Here is a 23589-nt window from a genome sequence, read left to right as displayed (position 1 = left end):
GAAGTTGTGGAGATGGCCAACTAGTGGTGAATGCCGAGTTCATCGTTAGCCTTCCAGGTAGCAAAGGCAAGCCGTAATACCTGAGCTGTATTCCTCATGATGCATGGTCATCATCCTAATTTATTTTATGGCTTTCTGGTTGCTGTAGCTGAAAGTAGAAAGAGATTCCTGGTTTTCTGTGCTCTTCTCCTCTTTTTCCATTTTTTGCTACATATGGTTCTATTAAAATGTTAAAATTCATTAGCAATTATCTTTTACATTATTAAATTCTTATATTTTGCATAGTTCTGTGCAGTTCTTGCGCAGAGGTGTGTTAATCAATAGCTGCAGTAAACGTAGCATAATGGCTTGATGGCAATAAATGGCTTGATGTGAAGTTGTTGTTTGTGTTTACTTTAGTTTTATACAATTGACGACTTCAGTTCCACATGCATCAGTTGCAGTTTGAATGGGTGAAGTTGCTTTTGCCACAATTGTACTGTTGCAGTGTCTTACTGCGATCAAAAGCCACAATTTCTCCTTTAAACTGTGCTCTATTTGAAACAACAGCATATAATTTATTTGCTTTTTTTTTCTCTCTCTGGCCAAATTCTGTCTTTCGTAACCTTGGTACATGTTTGTTGTGCCTGTTTCTGATTATGTGTCTTGGTAGCTTTCATGTGCTTTTGCATGTGGGATCTGTGAGCATGACTGACTCCTCACAAAAAGACAACTCCATTGCTTATGTCGGCTTCTCCTTACATTGCCTGCTGTATTTCTTTACGAAAACTGGCAAGTGTAGCTTTCATTTCTGCATGTATGAATCCTCTTATCTTGAGAAAAGTGCGTGATTCCATAGAACTAGAAGTTGGGTGAGTTGTTGCTCATTTATTACTAAGCTATAAAGCATGCAAAAGGCAATGGACAAAATGCCAAGACTCTAAAGAAATGCTGAAAATTTGCAGCTTGACTTGGCACTAGGTTATGCACTCACAATCCTATGTGACTCATTGCTATTACTACGCAGATGAGGTGGGCAACTAATAATCTAGCCGTACAGCGAACTGCGTAGATGCAGCTGGCCATTTGACAATAGGTGGCAGATTCATCGTGTGGCACTTGACTATGCCTGGCATAGCAGCAATTATTACTAACATTGGCATGTTACCCGCCAGGGTGGCTCAGTCAGCTAAGGCGTTGCGGGATCGAATCCCGGCCGAGGCGGCCGCATTTTTGATGGAGGCGAAATGCAAAAACACCCATGCGCTTGTGTTGTAATGCACATTAAAGAACCCCAGGTGGTCAAAATTAATCCAGAGCCCTCCACTACAGTGTGCCTCATAATCAGAACTGGTTTTGGCACTTAAAATCCCAGAAAGAAGAACACTGGCATGTCAATCCCCAAAGCAAAACTCATGCACGTGCACACACTGGTGGCCAGGAATATCAATTACAGGCTAATACATGTAGCGATATGGGCTTTTAGTTTCGATGGCAGAATAACTTTCTTTGACAGTACCAAGCCTTGCTTGTAGTATACGACTGACAGCTTGAGATAGAGGATTTTGTGCGGGTTTCCATTTAGAAAGGGTCCTGGTTATGCATTCTGCCTCAATGGAGTACAGGAGCAGAGTATATGTGTCTCATTTTTCATCTTCTTCCATATAGAAGCTATGTCTCATTTAATGTAGTGATGGGTTGAGATATCTGTGGTCTGTGTGCACAGATGCAGTGTGATTGCATCTATGCTTCAGGTGCGTATATTTTGAGAATGCTTTCATCAAACTTTCAAAAGCTAGCATGCATTCTGTGTCACCTATAATTGGTATATTTGGCCCATTTATTGCAGTTATCTTTAGATCATTACAAACTTGGCCAATTTGCTATTCCCATCTGCTTGTGCAGTGTTGCTTACACAGGCAATATTAATTTAACAATGGGAAGTTAAGAATCTGGTTATTTCTTTTTGGTCAGGGTTACGAGACAGAGATAGGTGAGCAAGGCTGCCAGCTGAGTCGAGGGCAACGCCAGCGGTTGGCTATCGCTCGAGCAATGGTCAAGACTCCTCGGATACTGCTTCTGGACAATGCAACCGGTGCGCTGGATGCGGCCTCTGAAACCCACCTTCTGCGCACCCTTGCGAAGGTGAGATAGAGAGAGCTCAAGCTTTATATGTTGCTCATTGGAATAATGAGCAGGCGGCCTCAGTCCAGGCCCCCTCTGTTGGCATATATATGATGCCGGATAAGCATACACCGCCTGGTACTCCTGCTCCTGCAGTGTGGTGGCCGTAGTCAGCCACCCAAGGTGGTGATTGGGAGGTGGGATAAGGTTGTGCAGGAGGCTGAAGGTGGCATATTCACGGGATATGATAGATGTTCGGGCAGTCACCACAGTGGGAGGGGGATCTTCTGTGGGACCTCGGAAAAGGTGGATGAGGGCTTGGGTGAGAAGGGTGTATACTTGTGTCTTGCAAGTGATAGTGCTTTTTTGACTTAGAAATTGGTTGTAGACAGCTCATGCACATCAGCTTGCATTTCATGTGGGTGATCCTTGTAGTTAACGTTCAAGGAGGACATGCAGGAGTGATGTCTTAGATTCTAATTGCAGCTATGAGTGCGGTCTTGTGAATGCCTCGGATTTGGTAGTGATTTTAGCTGCACTATGTTTTCTTTGTCCAAGGGTTCCCGAGCTGTTTTTCAGAGGTGCTTGAGGGTTCAGTGAGTGAGCACTCAAGTCACTGTGTCAGCCCTTTCCTGTTTTCACATCTATTACACCATGTGCTTTCTGTCACAACATATGCCTGAGAACTAGCAGTCTTAGCCATAGCCTATTCAAAAGGTAAGTACTGAATTGGTTTGGAACTTGCAGCTGACTTGATTGGAGTGCCACCAAGCCACCTGTTGACTCTGTTTAAAGGAGTGTTACAGCATATACAGGGTGTCCCAGCTATCACGCAGCACGATTGAAAAAAATAGGAACGGTGTTAAGCGAAGCAAACCTAGTCTGTATTGTTTCCAGTGAAATGGAGTAGCCACCAGTAATTTTTTCGTTACTGAGATTTAATGATCTAATTGTGATTAATTATCTAACTTGAGAAGTAGTCCTAATTGTCAAAGCGTCAATCATAAAATTGTAGAGCAACATGAAAAACTCCCGATACAGCTTTCTGTTGCTCACTACGTGCTACATAAACGTGTTTTTCCGAGTGTGAAAGAAGCTCGCAAATACACGCAGAATTGCCACGCGACTGGTCGCTCGGGGCACTTTGCGTGTATTCACACGTTTCTTTCACGCTTGGAAAACACTTTTATGTAGCACGTACTCAGCAAGAGAAAGCTGTATCGGGAGTTTTTCATGTTTCTCTACAATTTCTTGATTGACACTTTGACAATTAGGACAGTACTTATCGAGTTAGATAATTAATTACAATTAGCTAAATAAATCTCAGTAACGAAAAAATTACTGGCGGCTACTCCACTGCTCTGGAAAGAATACGGACTAGGTTCGCTTTGCATAACGCCGTTCCTCTTTTTTAAAATCATGCTGCGTGATAGCTGGGACATCCTGTGTATTGAGCACGACGAGAATAAGGTGAGAGCAGGAGCCATGTTTTGACAAGTCTACTTGTCTTCCTTCAAGGCCTTGAAGAAGACAAGTCCACTTGTCGAAACGTTGGCTCCTGCTCTCACCTTGTTCTCCGGTGTTGCTCATCGTCTTGAATTTCCATCTCCCGCATCCCCGGTTTTCCAGCGTATATATTGCCATTTAATAAGCCTCATATAAGCAATTGATCAAATGGGCGAAGGTTCTCTGTGGAAGAACATGCCTTTGTACCCTTGAGTGCATGCTCAGGCTGGGGGAAATGTATGTAAGGGTTTTTGAGAGCTGGTGCAGTTCCCCGGTAGTGAAAAGTTTGTGGATTTTCAATTTAATTGGAATATTGCAAGACACTAGTAGTATATACATCTCCGCTCAATCAGCTGCTGAGGTGCTGGTTCTAGGTCTATGAGAGGAAAAATTTATTTGCTGTCCTGACCTCTACTGTCACAATAGCTATCAGTGGCTGTTTGTGATCTAGAGCAGCTCAGGGGCCCCATATAGGACTTTAATGAGGGAAGTTACAGTCATAAAATTATTTTATGTATAATTGGAGAGCAGAAGACTGACAAGTTGTCAAGTCATGCTTGGTCAGATTTATTTGGCAGCCTATAAGGCTACAGCTGACCTACACATTTGCTTGCAGGGCAGTCCTCGGCGCACAACGGTGGTGGTAACGCAGCGACTGTCGACCTTACGAGAAGCAGACATGGTGTACGTGATGGACGAAGGCCATGTTGTGGAGCAGGGCAAACATGAGGACCTGGTGGCAAAGAAAGGGTTCTACTTCAGCTCATGCTCAGCCAGCTCACAGAAAATGAAGATGCTGAGGTGCCGGCACCTCCACTGAGTCCTGTCCTCCTGCCTGTAAGCTTGTTTGCTTGGTTATGTATTCACCAGACTGCTAAGATCACTAGGCTGCACTGTAGCAGCTTCAAAAGGGATAGTTGGTAATTCAACTTCTTGAAAAACGGTGCAAACATATGCGAGGAAGGAAAATGAGGTGCAGAGCATGGTGTATGCCTCGTGCCATTTTTTTTTTTTTTTTTTTTTGCCTTTTATCAGACCTGCCTTCTGTTTGGAATGTTTTCCAGCTAGAGCATCTTGCTAGAGGTGTTACCCTACTTCACAAGCTTGTGAGTGCACTCATACTTACTATATCAGAGTGCGAAAAAAGTGTGATTGTTGTGATCAGTTTTAATTTTTTTTAAAGAATGCGCATTAAATTTCAAAGAGGTTTAGTGTCTTGGTACCTAAAGCAGGCTGCCGTGCTTACTGCCTAACAGTGAACTGTCCACGTCCTATAACATTGCTTGCGCTACACTCTAGTTTGTAAGCTTGCCAGCATATATGCCCTTCATCCCTGAGTGCAGAACATTAATCCCACATTATTTTACCACACTGTTATTCTCTGTGATTAACTAGAATCGGTGTGCTTCATCAGTCAGCGCACATTACTTTCTTCATGTGCTTTTTGCCAGACTATAGTTTGTGTTTCTGTTGCATCACAGTTTGTGCGTAAGTTTTCTAGCACTCATGAGCTAGAATTTGTGTGCCTCGCTGATTGAGCGCACATTGTTACTTCTTCCGCTTGCTTTTCCTCCTGTTGTATGTGCAGCCTGTTAATACCAAGTCTTTTCCAGCAAGACAGGACGAAGATGGCGAAGAAGAACGGCTGCGAAGGCGCAGGAAGGCACTGCTCTTGGAAAGCATCTCGCCATTTGATCGCGAGTGCAGTCGTCTCGCTGATGACTTCATCAAGGCAGGCTATTTGTTTCCTTTTATCTTCTTCTTCTTCCCTCTCTTTCATAAGAAACCAGAGATGTCTGATATCAGTGCTAGCCACAGCCTTATCTCCTCATGGAGAATAACACTGTGACATAATATTTAGCTGCCTGGCACCTGCGTGCGTTTGCTCATAAATTGCATGTGACGGATCCCAGGTTTTGGTAATGACGATGACTCTGAATATGCGGAAATACCTTCATCACACATAAACGGTTTTAGGCTCCTGAACAGCCAAATCATTGCATATTTTATGAACTAACATGTAGCTGCTATACCATGCGTTTGGTGCAATATGGCCTGGGATACCACTGCACCAAAAAAAAATCTACTCTACTGTCTTCTACTACTACTCTCTCTCTTTTATATTTAAGGAGAGGCCACAACCAAACTGTCCTGCACATTTCTTTGAATTTTTATGCACACATGCTAGCCTCCATCGTCAGGACGCCTTCTGTCAGGACGCCTTCTGCCAGGACGCCTTCTGTCAGGACGCCTTCTGTCAGGACGCCTTCTGTCAGGACGCCTTCTGTCAGGACGCCTTCTGTCAGGACGCCTTCTGTCAGGACGCCTTCTGTCAGGAAGCTTGATCTTTTCAATTCGAACCATATTTTTTGGCTTAGGTCTCCTGATCACAATGGTCTTGTTCAATAATTGTGTGAGCAATAATAATTTTTCTTTGCAAACGTTATCTTGTGGCTCATGTTGCCTTCTTATAGCAAAAGGAGGTTAAAACTCAAACTCAAGCAAAGGTACCTATGCTTTTGTCAATGCTGCAGGTACCAGACATGCACATAAAAGCTACAGAAAAAGCTTCAGTGGCAATGAAGTTTGTGCTAAATTGTATGTAGAAAGCTCAGCAAAGACACAGCTGCTCATGACACATCTATGAATAGATATATCAGCTCTTCATAGATGATAAATCATTCAACAACACTCCCAATGGATGCATAGAATGCCTAATGGGACAATCACAAGGAGATAAATGATGACAGATAGCGGAAGCTCTAGAACAGTAGAAGGAATGAATCTCGAAAATAATGGAAGTGAAGCATGAGCAACACATGCATTGGGCGATGTTGCCAAATCTTTTCCCCTGTGAAATTTTTGCAGTTAATTTTGAATAGCTATGGCAGTATCATTCTACAGCATGTCTTCACTTCATTTTCACTTTCGTTTTATGTGCTTGACAGCTACTGTTACACTTGTGCAGACGTCAACCTTCAGATCTGAAATGTTAGGCACATGTACAAATATGATAAATTACACAGAGATTAGGCTTTCGAGACTTTCCTGCATTTAATTGCCTTACTTATGCCACTTCAATACGTATTGCAATAATTATGTCAGAGCATATTCTTTACTTTGTACTATTGTTAATTTCTAATGTCTTTTTTTATCTTCTCCCTGGCTGCATTTCTTTCTTTCAATTTTTTTTTTTTTTATCTGATTGATAATTCTCAAAGTGGTAATTCTGATATCCCAGGTTTGTGTTTATTTGTAGGAAGATGTTGAACTTCCGTCTGCCCGCAAGATTTTGCAAAAAGCCCGGCCCGACTGCGGTTGGTTCTTCCTGGTTTCCCTGGCTTCTATTGTGGTTGGAGCATCCCTGCCTGTGTTTGCAGTATTCTACAGCGAAATATTCAATGTGAGTATGTACATGTCACTTCCTTGAAATGAAATATTCTGGAAGTTTCTCTTAACTTGGTAGATGTGTATTGCAAACTCAGTGCATTGCATTTTCCAAGATCAGGATGCTTTATCATTCTGATAAGCTTTATCACTCTGTTAACTTGTTTTACGATAAATGTACTGACATCAGTATGAATGCTTAGATAACCAAAATGGAGCAGCGTGTATGCCCCTACAGACACCGAAAGATACATGCAAACTCAAGAATTATGCTAAAGCGTACGAGGCTAATACATTGTGTACTGACTGTAATCACGCTATGCCCCCCCCCCCCCTCCTTCTTTTTCCAGCAGCAAAACGGGTAGTTTACTCATGTCCACAAACTTATCCATGCAAAGGGCTTCTTATATCAGGCGGTTTGTTACAGCCTTATGCATGCTTATGCAAAATGCTTTTCTGACTATCAAACAGTGTGTGGTATCAGCAGTGACATTAACAAAGTCGGTGTAGTACAGGGCTCATCGGCGTCTAGAAGTGACAACATTCCTGGCACAGAGCCAAGCACGCCATCTTTCCCGTAACTAGTGCAAGATGCGCTGGTGTCTACGAGCGACGTCATTCTTAACACAGTGCCAAGTACATTAGCTTATCACTGTGTGGAAACACTGCTGTGCTAGTTTTGCGAAATATTGCAAAAATTAAAGTATCTTTCAAAAATGATCGTTCTGTCATGTAGCCCAAGTTTGTCAATCCATGTTGCTGTGTGCACATACACTTGCCCTTAGCAAAAACATGCCGTGGCCGTGATGTTCTAGCAATGCCTTTTAAGCTATTCCTTTTCACGCTTTTCACTCTTCGTTAGTGGTCTGAGCGATGCTGCGCATGCGTTATCAACGGGATCAGCCAGCCATGAACAGTGGTTGATAAGAGGGGCATAGCATTGATCTGAAGGTGTCGCTACAAAATTGTGGCCTGTATCTTGACCATTGTTATGCTGTTGCTACAGATAGACGAACGTGCAGTCAATGCATGACCAAATTCTCATTGGCGAATACTAGATTGACTAGGCTTCGCTAGTTTTGGCAGAGGAAACTTTGTCGGTTTCATTGACGACTTTGTTCGGCAATGCTTGGTGAGATATCCAAGTTGAAAACTTCTGACTTCGAAATGCAAGACCAAACATAGACAGGCTGATGACACTAGCAGCGAACAGCGAAAGCAGATGACCACGTGCAGGGTACCCTGGGTAATGCTGAATCTGGTAGAGAACTTCTGCTGCCTCTCTCACGCTACGGGCTCCAGAAGCGTAGGTTGTGTTCCAGTTATGGATTTGGTGGCGTTGCACCAGAAAGAGGTACTCGCTGGCGAAGGCCATCGGCTGCTCCAATTCCGCCTCTAGAATTCACCATTGCAACTGCTACCAGCTGATGAAAACATGCAAAATCTCCCCTGCCCAATGTGTGCACCATGGAACAGACTTGTACAATCTGAAATTCTACATGCCATGGTGAGTCAGTGTCTATGGCATTCTGCAGCTTGGTAGGAGTTTGCGGGTTTGATTCCTGGCCACTGTGGCCTCATTTCAGTCGGAGCAGAAGGCAAGAATGTTCATGTATTTAAATTTAGGTGCGCATTTTAAGTACTCTCAGGCAGTCAAACGTAAACCAGAGCCCTTTCGCGAGAGTGCCTAGACGAAAGCAGCATTGTTTTGGGCCATTAAACCTTACAAATTAATCAATCAATCGACCAATCAATAAGTCAACTTATCTATCTGTACTTCTACCAGTTCCAATCCACAAAGCCTTTTGATTCCACATTGTACAGCCAGATCTTGGAAGAAAAAACGTATTTCACACATTTTGTGCTTTTCATAAACCTCTGCAATAACATGTACAGCCGTGCGCAGAAGTATACGAACTAGGGGTTGCGTGATAAAGCCGATTTTTCCCTCTGCCTATGAACTTGAAATTGAGGACTGCAGTCCAAACTTGGCATTGCAAACTTTTCAGTGTACCCGTTAATTTCAGTTTATGCTTATTAATTACGAAAAAATTCAGTTTTTTCGGTGACCCTGTGGTCCGTATACTTTTGCTCACAGGTGTACATCTATAGATACCTGTTAGATTTCATTGTGTATTTCCGAAACGAGGAATAAAAATCTTGTGCATTCGTTTTGTGCAGTGTACTGAGTCAGATGAAGATAGAAGTGTAAATAGGATGTCACTATAAAAGGTTTCTGAATTGAGCAGGCGGGGAAATACTTTTATATGCAGCTTTGAAAAAAACAAGATGAGAATGGGAATGGGATGTCAGCACTTGCACTGTCCCCACCTAGCCTCACTCTCAGCTTGCTTTGTTAACCATAGTACCTTTGCCAGAGTAGTGCTAACCTAGTAACTTTGTACTCTCGCATTGTAGACATTCACCCTGGTTGGGCAAGAGATGCAAGACGCTGCTTTCTTCTGGTCCATGATGTTCTTGGTCCTGGCAGCTGCTAGTGGTCTGGGGCACTTCTTCAGGGTAAGTCAGCATTTGTTGTTCTTAGCCACAATCATACAAAGTGACAGACGGTGATGCCAGACATCTATGAGCAGACTAGATGACTTACGAGCATTGGGCACAGGTGATGACGATGTGTGTAGTTCTGATGAACAGAATGGTGTCTTGTCTGATATTATGTAGTTAGTTTGCACAACGCTGTTTGATTATTTTTGTCAAAGTTATGGAAACTGAACTCATTTAGCTTAGTCGCACTTTCGGACCATGATTCCATGGTATCCTTCCCATGGCAGTTACAGAGGAATAGACCTTTATAAGTTGTGAGCAATCTTCCTGGTTCATAATGACTTACAGGGTTGTGTTATACCAAGTTGTTCTCCCTCGCTTATGGTGTTCATAGTGCAACAAACTTGATTGAACTGATCATAGTTACAAGAGTTGTTACTTGAACTGTGGTTTACTTTGTGCAGACGCTTGGTGTAGGCATTGCTGGTGAGAACCTGACATTCCGCCTGCGGGTTGCTGTGTTGGCCAACATACTGCGGCAACACATGGGCTGGTTTGATGAAGACTCCCATTCCTCGGCCAAACTGGCCTCTCGGCTAGCGAGTGACGTTCCTGTTGTTAAAACTGTGAGTGGAGCGGAATGTCTTGCTTATTATGAAAAAGAAATGCACCAGCGTTTTCTTGTGATGGCTGTAACATTCTAGAACGCTTACACATCAAACAGGTGTCATAGGTTGTGTCTCCTTTTTGAAGTCTATAAAGCGTTTTGTATTTGTTTCATTTGCATTTTCAGTTAGTTCACTTTGATTTCATTCAGTACATTGAACATCCTGGCCATTATGATTTATGAAAGAAGGCAAATTCTAAATCACTAGGTAACACTAATAGGTGTAGTATTGTGCATAGAGAATCAAACTGCTAATTCAAGTAAAGAGTGCAACATATCTTGCTGTACAGTATAGTTTTCTTCAAGATCATCTTTTTTAAATTTGCGTGCTTTTTCTGTTGAGAAATCTGCCCTCCACAACTCTCAGAAAAGAGAAAAGAATCCGTGCATATCAGCTGCGAAAACAATACAAGATCATTTTAGTTAATGAAAATTACGGTCACTGACCAAGTCAAAAAAGGGTTTTGACGTTTCGGAACCTGTACAGGTTCCTTGTTCACAATGCAGCGGACGTAGCATCGTTGTCCAGTTAAATACGCAGTATATGACGTAATGAACGGGCATAAACTTGAGGCATGTTTCCATCTGTCCTGTTAACGGTATCTGGCGTCGTCTGTATCAGCAGAGATTCTAGCAGCAGTCTCGTTGTCGGATTTTTCTCTTTAGCCATGATTGCAGCATCTTCCCAAGCGATAGAGTGCTGACTCTTGTGCACATGCTCCGCCAGTGCGTTGTACACGTGGCGGTGATTTTGAACATCGCGCTTGTGCTCTTTCAGTCGTCGAATGAAGTTTCCTGTTTCGCCAATATAACAAAAGTTGCAGTCTTGGCACGGGATCTTATAGATTACCCCCGGGAACTTTTCGTCTTGTAAGCGGTCCTTCACGTTGACAACTTTGCTGCGGAGCTTGTTAGATGGCACATGCGCAATGCGTAAGTCATATTTTGAAAATATCCTTGAAAGCGCTTCGCTGATACCCGGTATGTAGGGAATGCTGGCCCGTTTTTGATAAGCTCGTTTCTCGGATGGCTGAGGATTCAGCACCCGTTTTTCGATTCTGCGAACAAAAGCAGCCGAATAGCCGTTATTGGACAGTTCTTGGCGTACCGTAAGAAGTTCTCTTTGGAGTTCTTCTTCACTGGAGCATAAGTGGGTGGCCCGATGGATCAAAGATGACACGACAGAAGTCTTGTGCCCAGTTGGGTGACATGACGCAAAGTGGAGGTAGCGACCGGTATGGGTCATTTTACGATAAACGGAAAAGGATAGGCCGCCGTCGGAACGACGTACGAGTACGTCGAGGAAAGGCAGCTTGCCGTTTTCTTCTAGCTCCAGAGTAAATTGTATGGTCGGTTGTATGGAGTTGAGGCTTTGTAGCAACCGGTCGACGTCGTCTTTGTGCAGGATACAAAAGCAGTCGTCCACATAGCGCAGAAAAACTTTCGGTGCAGGTTTGAACTCTCTTAGAACTTCTTTCTCCAGTGCTTCCATTACAAGGTTTGCGGTTGTAACGGATACTGATGCCCCCATAGCAGTCCCCTGTGTCTGCTTGTATATTTTAGAGTTGTAAGTAAAGTACGTGTTACTTAAGCACAAATGAAGCAGTTCACACAGCCTGAAGGATCCAGGGGTGTCCAGTCAGCAAGGTTGGCGTCCTTGGAAAGGGATTCTTTGCAGGTCTCGACGGCCAAGTCGATAGGAACACTCGTAAATAGGGAGGTTACGTCAAACGACACCATCACATCGTCATCACTGAGATGAAGGTCACGCACAGTTTCCACGAATGCTGAAGCGTTCTCAACGTGTGTTGTGGTGTGGCCGGTTAGGGGGCTGAGTACTTGGTGCAGATACCCAGATAGCTTGTAGAGCGGTGAACGAGTGAAGTCGACTATTGGCCGAAGAGGTACGCCTGTTTTGTGCACTTTCGGGGAGACCGTAGATCGCAGGGGCTGAACCATTGGTGCACAATAACCGATAGTACAACTTCTTGTGCTGAGGGCAGGCTGGCGGGAAGACAGTGGACAGCGTCTTCTGCAGTTTGCTTTGAATACTGCTTGTATACTGCTGCGTGCTTTGAATACGGGACCAGCATTCCCTACATACCGGGTATCAGAGAAGCGCTTTCAAGGATATTTTCAAAATATGACTTACGCATTGCGCATGTGCCATCTAACAAGCTCCGCAGCAAAGTTGTCAACGTGAAGGACCGCTTACAAGACGAAAAGTTCCCGGGGGTAATCTATAAGATCCCGTGCCAAGACTGCAACTTTTGTTATATTGGCGAAACAGGAAACTTCATTCGACGACTGAAAGAGCACAAGCGCGATGTTCAAAATCACCGCCACGTGTACAACGCACTGGCGGAGCATGTGCACAAGAGTCAGCACTCTATCGCTTGGGAAAATGCTGCAATCATGGCTAAAGAGAAAAATCCGACAACGAGACTGCTGCTAGAATCTCTGCTGATACAGACGACGCCAGATACCGTTAACAGGACAGATGGAAACATGCCTCAAGTTTATGCCCGTTCATTACGTCATATACTGCATATTTAACTGGACAACGATGCTACGTCCGCTGCATTGTGAACAAGGAACCTGTACAGGTTCCGAACGTCAAAACACTTTTTTGACTTGGTCAGTGACCGTAATTTTCATTAACCCAACATGCTACCTGACCAGACGAGCTTTCGTCGAACTCTTGACTAGAGATGGAAGTAGCTGGCTATCCAAGAAAAAAAATATCTAACTGCCACTAAAAATGAAAGACAGTGAGAAAGCCTCTTAGTAATTTAAAACTATACTAGAGAATTATGGTTATAAGAACAAAGTTAAAATTATGGCTCGCCAAGAAAATGCGGTTAAAAAGTGAATGTAAAGGGGAGACACACCTATGACTTCAATATCTTGCATATTTCAGTCTACTGCTGGTGTCAGTAGATGTTCACTTTTCCGCATTGATAGGTGCAGTAAATATTTTAGCACCAGGAACACGGTCACACGAGTACGAAACACAGGGCGGTGCACTTCCTTCCTTTTGTGCAATTGCGTTTTTGGCTCTAAAATATGTACTGTTCGACATGCACCAGCTAGCTCAACAGCATGCACTGCTTTTGATAGTTGCCTGTGTGAATTTACTCGCCTGCTGCCTGGCTGGGCCCTTTTCCTGTGAATGCCAAGTGGTGGGCTTATTGGAACTACTTATTGGAAAGCTAGGCTCACCTTTCATGTGCCCCATTTTCCGAGTTGCCACTCAATGGCTGCACTATGTTGACTTGCTGAGCGGAGCTGTGAATTTGATTTCAAGCCAAACTCTGGTAGGAGTGAGGTGCAAGAGTGCTTGCGCATTTTTATTTATGTGCAAGAAGCCCCCCCCCCCCCCACTCCAGTGTCTCTCTTAGCCCAGCTGATGCTTTCGAACATTAATCAAATCAATCACTCAACTAGTGACTCAGTCCCCATTACCGAATCGTCTCGTAAACTTCAACCGAAAAAGAAAAGACGCGACGTTTTTGACTCATTTTGCCTGTGATGTTCACAGTTCATTTTTCTTTTTCATGGCACCTACATTTGGGCCAGACGCCGGAGGCCGCCTGGGACAAAGTGAGTTTCACTTCATGGCTCTCGCATCCAGTTGATAAAGGCCCATTTGCATGCTAGTCTTGTGGTGCTACACATCGGATTATAGTTACAAGATTAACTTTATGACGTAGGCTTGTTTAGGAAGCACAGCATTTGAAGTGTGAAGGGAACCTGTAACACTTTTTTAACATTACAGATAAACCTCCCTAGACCTTGCATTAGCACCGGGCCAATTGCTCAAATAGTACACATATTGGGGAGCTTATACTTTCACCTGAACAACTTTTTGCCATTTCTGTGAAACTTTTGCTAGTTTTTGGGCTTAAAGGCAAACCCCATTAAAATTTGGGACCACATAAAAGGCCTGGTTTCAAACACTGTAGACTCTGCAAAATTTGTGTTTGATATATGAGTGGATGTGTCACAGAAAGCTAGCAACAAATACGGTTTTGTATGCCAAAATGAAAAAAAAAAGTATTGTCGCCAAGATTGTTTGCCTGAAATTACTTAATACACAAAACATAGAAACAGCGCGACTTCTTGGAATGGACCTTTAAGATTAGTCGGGGCCCATTTCACACTGAAGATCTCGGAACCTGTGTTCTATGTCCTGCACATATCCATGATCCACCAGGTGCCCATGTCATCTAATAAGGGGCTATTTGAAGGCTGTTAATGAAAGAAAGTTTACTATTACCAGTGGTACAGCTTTGCCAAGATTGTTTGATAACATGTTAGGGCCAATTAAGCCAAAATACTTCATTGCAACTGGCCTTTAATGTAATGCACTGATAACAATGTGATAAACATCATGGCTAATTACCAGGTATCTTTAGGTGTTGCAGCGGAGCGCTTGCCTTAGGGTGATTGATGTGGTGGTGGCGCCATCTGGTGACGGCAAACGCTATTGCTGTTCTGATACTATGGCCTCCGAGATTGGGTGGTGCAACTGAATGATCGCAGAGGCCAGGCCATGCTGATACCAGAGCTCAGTGCAATAGTGGCTGGAGCAATGCTCTTTCTCCATGTTGCTCAAGCGCAGTAAGAGCTTTAAGAGTCGTGGCAACGATGATAAGGATAAGGGAATCTGTGAATGCATACAAGTGGCAACTTGTGATTGCTCTGCTCATGCCAGGCACATTCAAAAACATTTAAGGAAGATTCGCAGGTTGACTCCCTTCAAATCAAACACATTCTCCACCTCTTTTAAACAGTGTATCAATGCAATTTAAATGTGATCCTAAGAAGAGCTTTCAGTAGTTTACGAGGTCCTTCAGGTAACACGTGTTGTACATCTTTTGCTTCCAAAGATTTTTGACATCAACGTGAAGAGCGCCTTCCTGCTCACAAAAGAAGTTGTGCCTCACCTAGAGAAGAGAGGGTGAGAGAACATTCTTTTTATCTCTGCGTGCTTGTTGCTTGTTTTGCGCTGCCTGTAACCATGGATACATGTCAAACACTTCCTTTTACTTTGCAGGGGAGGTTCTATAGTCTATGTCTCGTCCATAGCTGCTTACCAGTCATTCCCCGTGAGTACCGCCAATGTTTCAACCTTCTTTCTTTACAAAAAAGAAGAAACGTCTTCTGTGGTCTCTTTGCACTATTTATAAATGTGTGTAGGGCAGCTCACTGATATCCTTGAAGGGAAAAACATACGTAATCAATGAATTCTGCCTGTACTAACCTACGGTGTTGAAACTTTACGAGATAAAGTAACTTGGAAGCAGTGTTGCCATAAATTTTTGAAGCCTGTCGCCAAAGTGAGATGCGAAAGTCGCTAAATCTCCACTACATTTTCCTGCAATGTCACTAATAGTGAGACGGCGACAGTGCTTGTGCACTGTAAGCTTGTGCTAGAGGAGCTGTAATTAGAGCTTCAATTCGAACAATTGGTTTGTCCAAATGAACTTAATTCATGCATATGAGTTATTGTTTAGAATTTGGCTGTCTTACCCTGCTACATTTCTGTGCATGCAGCTCCTCGGTGCGTACTCAGTGTCCAAGACTGCATTGCTGGGCCTCACACGAGCAGTGGCAGAGCAGGTAGCGCCGCTCAACATCCGTGTGAACTGCATCGCTCCAGGCATCATCAAGACCAAATTCAGCCAAGCGGTGAGTAGTTGTAGCTGCTCACCGTTTTATAGCGATGGCAATTATGCGGACTGCTCGAGGTGCATTCGCACTGTCACCGTTGTTGTTATCGTGCTATCCTGTTAATGACGGCGCATGTACAACCCACGGGTGAAGGGTTGGAAAGTCCCCAGAGACGTGCGGTGGTGTTTGGCTGCAAAAGCGATGAACTCAAGCAGACGCACCGTCCCTCTACTCACTCAGCTCTGCTGGTGTGAGGGCAGCGTTCTGGCTTTCGCTGCTGGCACGAGCGTTGTGCGCGCACGCATTAGTGTTCCTGCCAAGCAGCTGTGTGCATACTACACACCACGGTCAGTGTCAAGCTAAATCTCTGCAATCCATTGTTGGCCGCTGACAAATTGTCGCTCGCGGTCTTTTTCTTCGGTGGCGGTGCTTATCGCGCCAGCTTCCCGAGACACCTTCAGTGCAGCGCAAAACTCTGCAGTTGCCCTCAGGGCTTCGCCTTCAGGTGGAACTGACAAATGTTTTGTAAAACAATGCCTGTTGTAAATTAAGCCCCCTAAAATTGGGGCTAGGGATGGTCGATAAATTTTTTTATTCAATTAACGATTGATCATTTATCATTTTAGCCTTTGATCGATTAATCACTTTCGAGGCCAGGTTTCTTTTAAAAATGTTGAAACGAAGTTATCTACTTTTGTAGGACCCTCTTTTAATGTTCGAGAGGTGGAACCAAGTTTGAAACACACGTGTACAAACGTTTGATAAAGGATAATCTTTAAGTTGTTAAGACTAAATATAGTTGACACTAGTGGCTTTTGAATCGATGAACAATATTATGTTATAAAATGGCACTTAGTGCACAATTAAATAGGATACATGGCACTAAGTTAAACAAGACATAAGAAAAATTGAAAATGTGAAAGGTGGAAGTCCAACTGAAATATGCAAGAAATCGCAATATGCACAGGGGAAAAGAAAATTACTGGTTTAGGATTTTAAGCCACATGCTCTTTTCTACAGAGCGGAAGCATGTCTCTCTGACACATCTGAACATTGATCGTTCTCACTCAGCCAATCTGCTCTGATGATGTCGACCATACACGGCCGTCGGCGTTCCCGTTGCCTTGCTCGCACGGTTGAGTGCTGCCTGTTCTAAATTGCTTTTCTACAGAGCGAAGCAATGTCAATTGGCTGGGATGTTCTGGTGAAACAGACACCTTCTTTGTATCACCACACAACCAGCATGTGTGAATGGATGCTCGGATGCTATGGATTTGCTGGAATCGACACGAACTCCATCGCTATGTCAAAATAGGCGCTCCAAAGTGGCACGTATGCTGTGCCATGTCTTTATTCGACTGGGAGTGACACGACGATCAGCGACTTGGTTGCAATAGTATGCCTTGAACTGCGAGGGCATTTCAAGCCTCTGGCTTCGGGTGGCGTGGTGGCGTGTGTAGTGTGGGTGAAGAGGGGAAGCATTCAGCCTGGCATTACTTAGCACTAAAAAAAGAACAGTCAACAATTGCTCTACCACAGCCGCACAGCCACACTGGAATGGCAGCTCGTGCGCTGCCATTCCAGTACGATTTCAACATTTTTGCGCCACTCCTGTCGAACTCTTGAGAACTGTTAATTGAACAGGCCTAATTGATTGAGTTGATTTAATGAAAGGTTGACATAGATGAATAATTGTTTTGCATGATAAATTTAATCGATATTACCAACCCTAATGGGGGCTCTCTGATCGTTTGAGTTGTCAGCTTGACTTGAACATCTCACTGTTTTCTGCACGCACACCATCTTTTAATTTTTTTTTTTCAAATTTATAGTGCATTTATGCCCGTTAAAGCTGGGAATCGGCGAAACATTTAATTTTTCACATGGTTCCCACTTGGTGAAGCTGATTTGTTGGTGTGCACACTACACTCGCCTCTGAATTCATACACCATCACACTTTCCGTTTATTAGCTTGCCACATTTCAGTACAGGGAAGGGGGTGCTGTGGTGTGTTTCGCAAGCATTCAAAGAATCCCAATTCTGTCCACCCAATTCGTCTGTGTCCCAAAGCATAATTTAGACATTTTAGAGCCTGTTGAAACCTGTAAATACATACTAAATCCTTGATCTGAAGAAGGGGAATATGCGAAATTCAGTAAGCAGGCTTTTCTGCATACCTAGTTTTACCTAATCATGATGGGGTTGGGATCTTAATTAAGGTGCTAATGTGCGGGATGCTGACACCATTTCTGCTGCCTGCCTTCTCTCCCTCGTACCATCCAAGTTTTGAAAATGAGTATTTAAGGTTTAAGAGTGCTACTAGCTAGAGCGTGGCCATCTTGGTTAGAGCAAGTTAGCTGATTAGAAATTCCTGCTTACAGAATTTCTCTATTACTTTGACCCTGTGAGGATTCTAGCATTTTATTGTATTTTCAAGAGCTATTTGGAGGGGCTACCATATAAAACGTGCTCGGCACATGAGTTTGATTTATCGAGCTTTTGCAACATGCAGTGTCTTAAGAGTTCTTGCAGGTCCATGAGGTGTCATGATGTGTATTCAGTTTCTTGTGGAATGCAGTGACGGTGCTCCAACGAAGCGCTTGTGTGATGTGCTGACTGTATAGAAGTTTTAAACTGAGCTTGAACTATGTCCCTTATCTCTTGCTTCTTGTACGCTGCAGCTATGGAAAGAGCAGTCCGTAGAAGATGCCATTCTGACACAAGTCCCGCAGAAGAGGTGAGCAGCATTGGACAAGAATGATGTTTGCATGAAAGATGGGAAGCATGTTAGCCAGGCTGGTGGGTAAGGAAGACTTAATAGAGTAAACAATGCAAGAACGTGACCAAGATCGTGGAATCGGATGACATGGGCACTCATATCTTCTGTTTCTGATTGTAGTCTCATTTCTGCACTCTGCTGCATTAAGTGATTATTTATATCCACGTGTGGGAAGTTCCTTTATAGTGATAGCTGTGTGGGCTAACTTTAGCTTTGATATTTGCTGATGACCATGACAGGAATCCCAAAATTGGTCTGCAAAAAGCTTATGAAGAAATAAATGCGTGGTGCCCCTTGCTGATTTTAACTTGGGTCCCCTAGATTGCCAGTCGATGGTTTTACCTCTCGATCACTTTCGCGATGCTACAGCCTGGGATCTGCTACGATTGGCTGACACCCATGTAGCTCATCTTCTTTTCTCTTGGATGGTGCTGTGACCGACATATTCTTTATCTTCTAGTTTATCATCGTCCCAGTTGCAGAGAGTGCTTGTTTTTTTTTTCTTGGAAGGAGATCGCTCATGTGCATGTGGAAATGATTACTCTAATATCACACAGAACACTCCGAGGCTTACTGTACATTCCGATCCTCTGCTAAAGGGAACAATTTAATGAGCAGCTCTCGCATTGCTGGTTTTCGAGCTATTAGCTGGAGCTGTGTCAATGCACTGTGCAGGTGTTTAGAAAAGTGCCAGTGCCACCAACCACAAGTTATCTGCTGAACAGCTGAGCAATTCCATGTTTTCCAGAGGGAATATTTGCATATACTCTATACTCATGTGTTTCTTTGAAGAGTAGACTGCACTGTGCATATTATTGCGCCAACTCTTGCTCCGCATTATAAGCCGAAATGCGAAATTTCTATGCGTGGTGCTATACATCACACTTTAAACAGGAACATGCTTAACAGCAACATCTATACGTGATCTACACTATTTTCAGTGGACACACATAGCTGTCAACTTGCCTCGAATGCGGGCTTGTACTACAATTTTTCAAATGTTTCTTCAAATTTTACGAAACATACATTCCGTTCATGAAAACATATCACCCGTTGGTTTCTATCGCTTGGGGAATCTTCTAATCGTGAAATGATACAGGCATACCTGCTTCATGCGTGTTTATTCAGACGAGTTCCCGAAGCAAGGAAAATTGGCTGCAGCGCATGCACATTCTTTGGAAACGTCAAAATCCGTGAGCTGTAAAGAAATTGCAAACTTTGAGGTCTTGGAAGTCCTAAAGTTGTACAGTCGCCATCAATATGAGAGAGAACAGCTAAATTTTTTCAAATGCCCACAGGGGCTAATCAAACATGCCCTCCATAAAATTATTCAGTGATACTAAAAGTTCTAGAAGAAAACTTATTGTTATGTATGGCGTTCCTACATCACGTAAGCATCATGAGCAATCGTTTACGAAACATTTGCTGTTCCCTTTCATATTGATAACGACTACATATCCATGGTACGATGAGGGTATTGAAGAGACATTGAAAGGTTTTATTATTGCATTTTATTTATGCATTGCCTTTCAAACCACCCATTATCCTCATTTCGTCACTTCATCACAAATGTCCTCTGCACAGCAGCCACAGTTCACTTGTTAACTGCTCAGGTCTGCTGATAGTGAGCGCTCGTGTCTGCCTTTTTGATGTGCCTACACCTGTTTTGTGCATCCTTTGAAAATATCCTGGAATGCATTCTGTAAAACTGTTTACACAGGAGGGAGGCCTCCACAGTCGGAGAAGTGCATTGTAAGCTGTTACTAGAGCTCACTCCATGGCTCCTTCATAGAAACGAGTGAGGTGAAACTGGAAGGAGTGTGAGAGACTTAGCAGCATCTAGCGCTCAGCCCCGTGGAGTGCCGAAGCCACACGGCCAGAGCGAATGTATAGTGTTGAAATTCTGGCAGCTACTTTTTGCCATTTGTGGTTCACTACCGTATTTACTCGTGCAAGGCCCACACTCGATCAAGACCCGCACTCCTACTCGAGACAAGAAATTTAAAAAAAAAATTGTTTTGAACACACAATAATCTGTCAGTTCATACTGTCGCTGAACGTTGCTGGAATACTTAATAGCATGGACGACACCGAGGATGACCATCTTTGAAAGTGTACCAGTCAGGTAGTAAACTTTGGTGACGAGTGCAGAAACTATGAATAATGCCGCACAACTTGGATCAGTAGCGCTGAATTTTCAATAAACGTGTGCATAGTGTGGAGACAGTGTGGGAATTACTCTGTACATCATGCACGACGTTGTACAGTTTTAGCCGCACTCTGCGAGTGAAAGAAAGTAGGTCTTACATGAATAAAAATGGTATTCTTTCATGTGACTCGGGAAGTACTGCCAGTCATTGCTTCTTGCTGCATAGTTCTTCACGTTAGTCACCGACTCTATTTGCTGCAGGCTGGGAACTCCAGAAGACTGCGCCGGCGTCGTGTCCTTCCTAGTCTCCGACGACGCCCGCTATGTGACGGGGGAGAATGTTCCCGTGGCTGGTGGCTTCTTCTGCAAGCTCTGAGGACGATGTTTGCTACTTACACGAGAAGTCTCTCCCTGAAAGTTGCACAGGAGCATTGCACAGAAGATTCCGCAAGACATGCACATTACGAGTTTACCAATACGCACATATAGCCAGTATATACACGCTACAAACACAGTGCCTGAGGCACACATCTGGGTTCCTGTTGAAACACTGAAGAATCGTGAAGTCTTCTGTGCACAGAACAGTCAAACCTCGATATTACAAACTAAATCTAAAGCATTTCTCGCCAAATCGGCATTATCAACGAATATGTTAATTATGACTTGTTTTTGCCTTGAATACAGTTTCATTATAACGAGGTATGACTATTACATTGACTTGCAGGTCAAGTATATTATGAAGTGTTGGGGAAGAAAAGTTGGGTTGACCAAGGCAGCACGAGTTAAGCAAGATTTGTGTGCCACTGGCCACGAATGCTTCTTCGTAGTCTTCAGCCAGTGGTTGCAGTGTGTTAAACCAGCTAGCCTGTTAAGTGTGTCTAGTATAGTCTACTGTTAGAGAGCACCCATTCAGTATTTGGCTATCAATGAGAACTGGAGTATGGCACACAGACTATCTTAATGCATAAATGATAGCGTAATGCCTCTTGTCAGCCATTTCTTCTCTCGACAAAGTAAAATCATTTTAGGTATGCTTACTTTATTACCATCTAGGTGTTTCCTTTATGAGTGGACCGTTATGTGCGCTCAACAGCTCAACTTTACTGCAAACCACGAGCACATGTCAAGCTGCATCTCTGTGCCTTGTAAATGTACAAATGTTGCTGTCAAGCAGCAGCACTTGCTACTGGTTCACAAGCCTGGCACTTCTTCCTTCTCATCATTATCACATGGAGTGCATTTCAGCAGCCACCATAACGAGTTTCTGGCTCAAAACATTATCAGTATAGAGTCGTGCCACCACAGACCAAGAGCATGTTGCACCAATCACCCTGTTTATGAACATGAAGAGGCAAACTTCCCCCAAAACACTGCCGACGACAAAAGGTGCCGAGCCGCAATTTGGCAACCGCTTGCATTGCCTGTAAATTTGCGCTGTTGACTGTGCAATGTCCAATTTAAGCAGAGAAAAGTATGTGAATGGAGGATGCGCAGGGTGATCTTCCCACATAGACCAAGCATGTTTGAGAATGTATGCCAGTTAAGAAAAACAATTTGGCAAGCCTTGCATTGAACACTACAAGGATCTGTCCGACTGCAAATGTTGACAATGCAGCTTATGTCAAGCGCACAAATTTAGAGGTGCTGGCGCTTGGAAATGCATTAAGGGATCTGTGCTGCAATCGAAAAAAAGGTATTGCTCTAACCTCCTACAGGACAAGTGGCTGTGAAGGTGCCAAAGGTTGATCCAGTCACAATGTGCTAGTGACATTCATTTCAGGATTTGTACCATGTTCTTTGCAATACATGGCATAGTGCATGCATCATTCCGTTATTAGGATGGAGACAGCTGTATCGTGAAGTATAAAGAACAGTGTTGCAATGTTCATGCACGTGTCGTTGGCAGCGGCCGTTTCGAAGGAGCTGCAGTTCCAGTGAACATTATGGGCAAGTAGCGGGATATATCTGTACAATTCATGGTTTCACGGTGTGCCATCCAACGGTGATCTTTTTGCTTGTTTAAGTTTGAGCAATGCATTGTGAATGTTCCTGTTAGCCGAGTGAAAATAAAACAGTTGTTGTTCAAGTTGTGCGAATGTCTTACTGGTTAATTTTCTGATGAGAAATTCATATGCTTTCATGGCATAATTACCTAGTCTCATGATGTATAAAACAGATATACACGTGGACATAGATGAGTATGTCATTAAGTGGCCTCTTTGATGCATTTAATAACACTGCTGTCACACGGGCATATTTCATCTTGAGCAAGTGCGTTTCGCCGCTAGTGTCATTCACAGACTGTCGCACAGGAATGCTTAGCGACACTCGCGGCAGAACGCACTTCCATGCCATGCCTGTGTATGCCTGTGCTAGCCACCCTACCTTTGCAGCCACCTTCGTTTGTTCCGAGTCAATGGACAGTAGTGCATCAATGACCACATGGTCAGACTAGGAGACCAAGGCGCTCACACGTGGGCTGCCTTGACAATACCGCTTCTCGCCGCTTAGTATGGTGACACGTTCGTTGTACAAACGCCGTGTACCTGCACTGTTGCAGGCAATGTGAAGTGGCTGGAATTCACGTTCATGATGCACTCAAACGGTGCAATCTTTCGTCGAGCTTGCTTAAAGGTGGAACTCTGACTTTGCTCATCTGCCGAATAAATCTAGTGGAGCATGGCAGTCTGTCCATTTAACTTTTGGCGTTTTATGGCCAAGTTGACCGGCCCTGTGACTTGAGTCTGTAGCAGACGCACTCTTGAATATGCAAAAGTGACGTAGTTCTCTGTATTGTCCAAGCGCGTGAATGGCGAG

The 23589-nt window shown here is 43.7% G+C and overlaps 1 protein-coding gene across 1 annotated transcript; it reads left to right on the top strand.

The window, feature by feature from the left end:
• The first annotated feature begins 6872 nt into the window (after positions 1-6872).
• On the top strand, positions 6873-22856 carry LOC119440837 (dehydrogenase/reductase SDR family member 4-like). Its single transcript, XM_049663074.1, has 9 exons — positions 6873-7012; positions 9415-9516; positions 9966-10143; positions 13710-13771; positions 15061-15131; positions 15228-15279; positions 15728-15862; positions 18526-18581; positions 21034-22856. The coding sequence occupies exons 2-9, from the start codon at positions 9439-9441 to the stop codon at positions 21146-21148; spliced, it is 747 nt and encodes a 248-aa protein (XP_049519031.1). The 5' UTR covers positions 6873-7012; positions 9415-9438; the 3' UTR covers positions 21149-22856.
• Positions 22857-23589: the final 733 nt, after the last annotated feature.

The sequence above is a fragment of the Dermacentor silvarum genome, chromosome 2 (assembly GCF_013339745.2).
Source record: "Dermacentor silvarum isolate Dsil-2018 chromosome 2, BIME_Dsil_1.4, whole genome shotgun sequence".
NCBI classification, from domain to species: domain Eukaryota; kingdom Metazoa; phylum Arthropoda; class Arachnida; order Ixodida; family Ixodidae; genus Dermacentor; species Dermacentor silvarum.
This window is presented reverse-complemented; position numbering and strand designations above follow the sequence as displayed.

Coding starts and splice junctions, on each gene's coding strand:
- LOC119440837 (XM_049663074.1), top strand. CDS start 9,439: ATGCAAGACGCTGCTTTCTTCTGGTCCATGATGTTCTTGGTCCTGGCA. Junction 10,144..13,709: donor AACTGTGAGTGGAGCGGAAT/GTCTTGCTTATT, acceptor TGATGTTCACAG/TTCATTTTTCTTTTTCATGG. Junction 13,772..15,060: donor CGGAGGCCGCCTGGGACAAA/GTGAGTTTCACT, acceptor TTGCTTCCAAAG/ATTTTTGACATCAACGTGAA.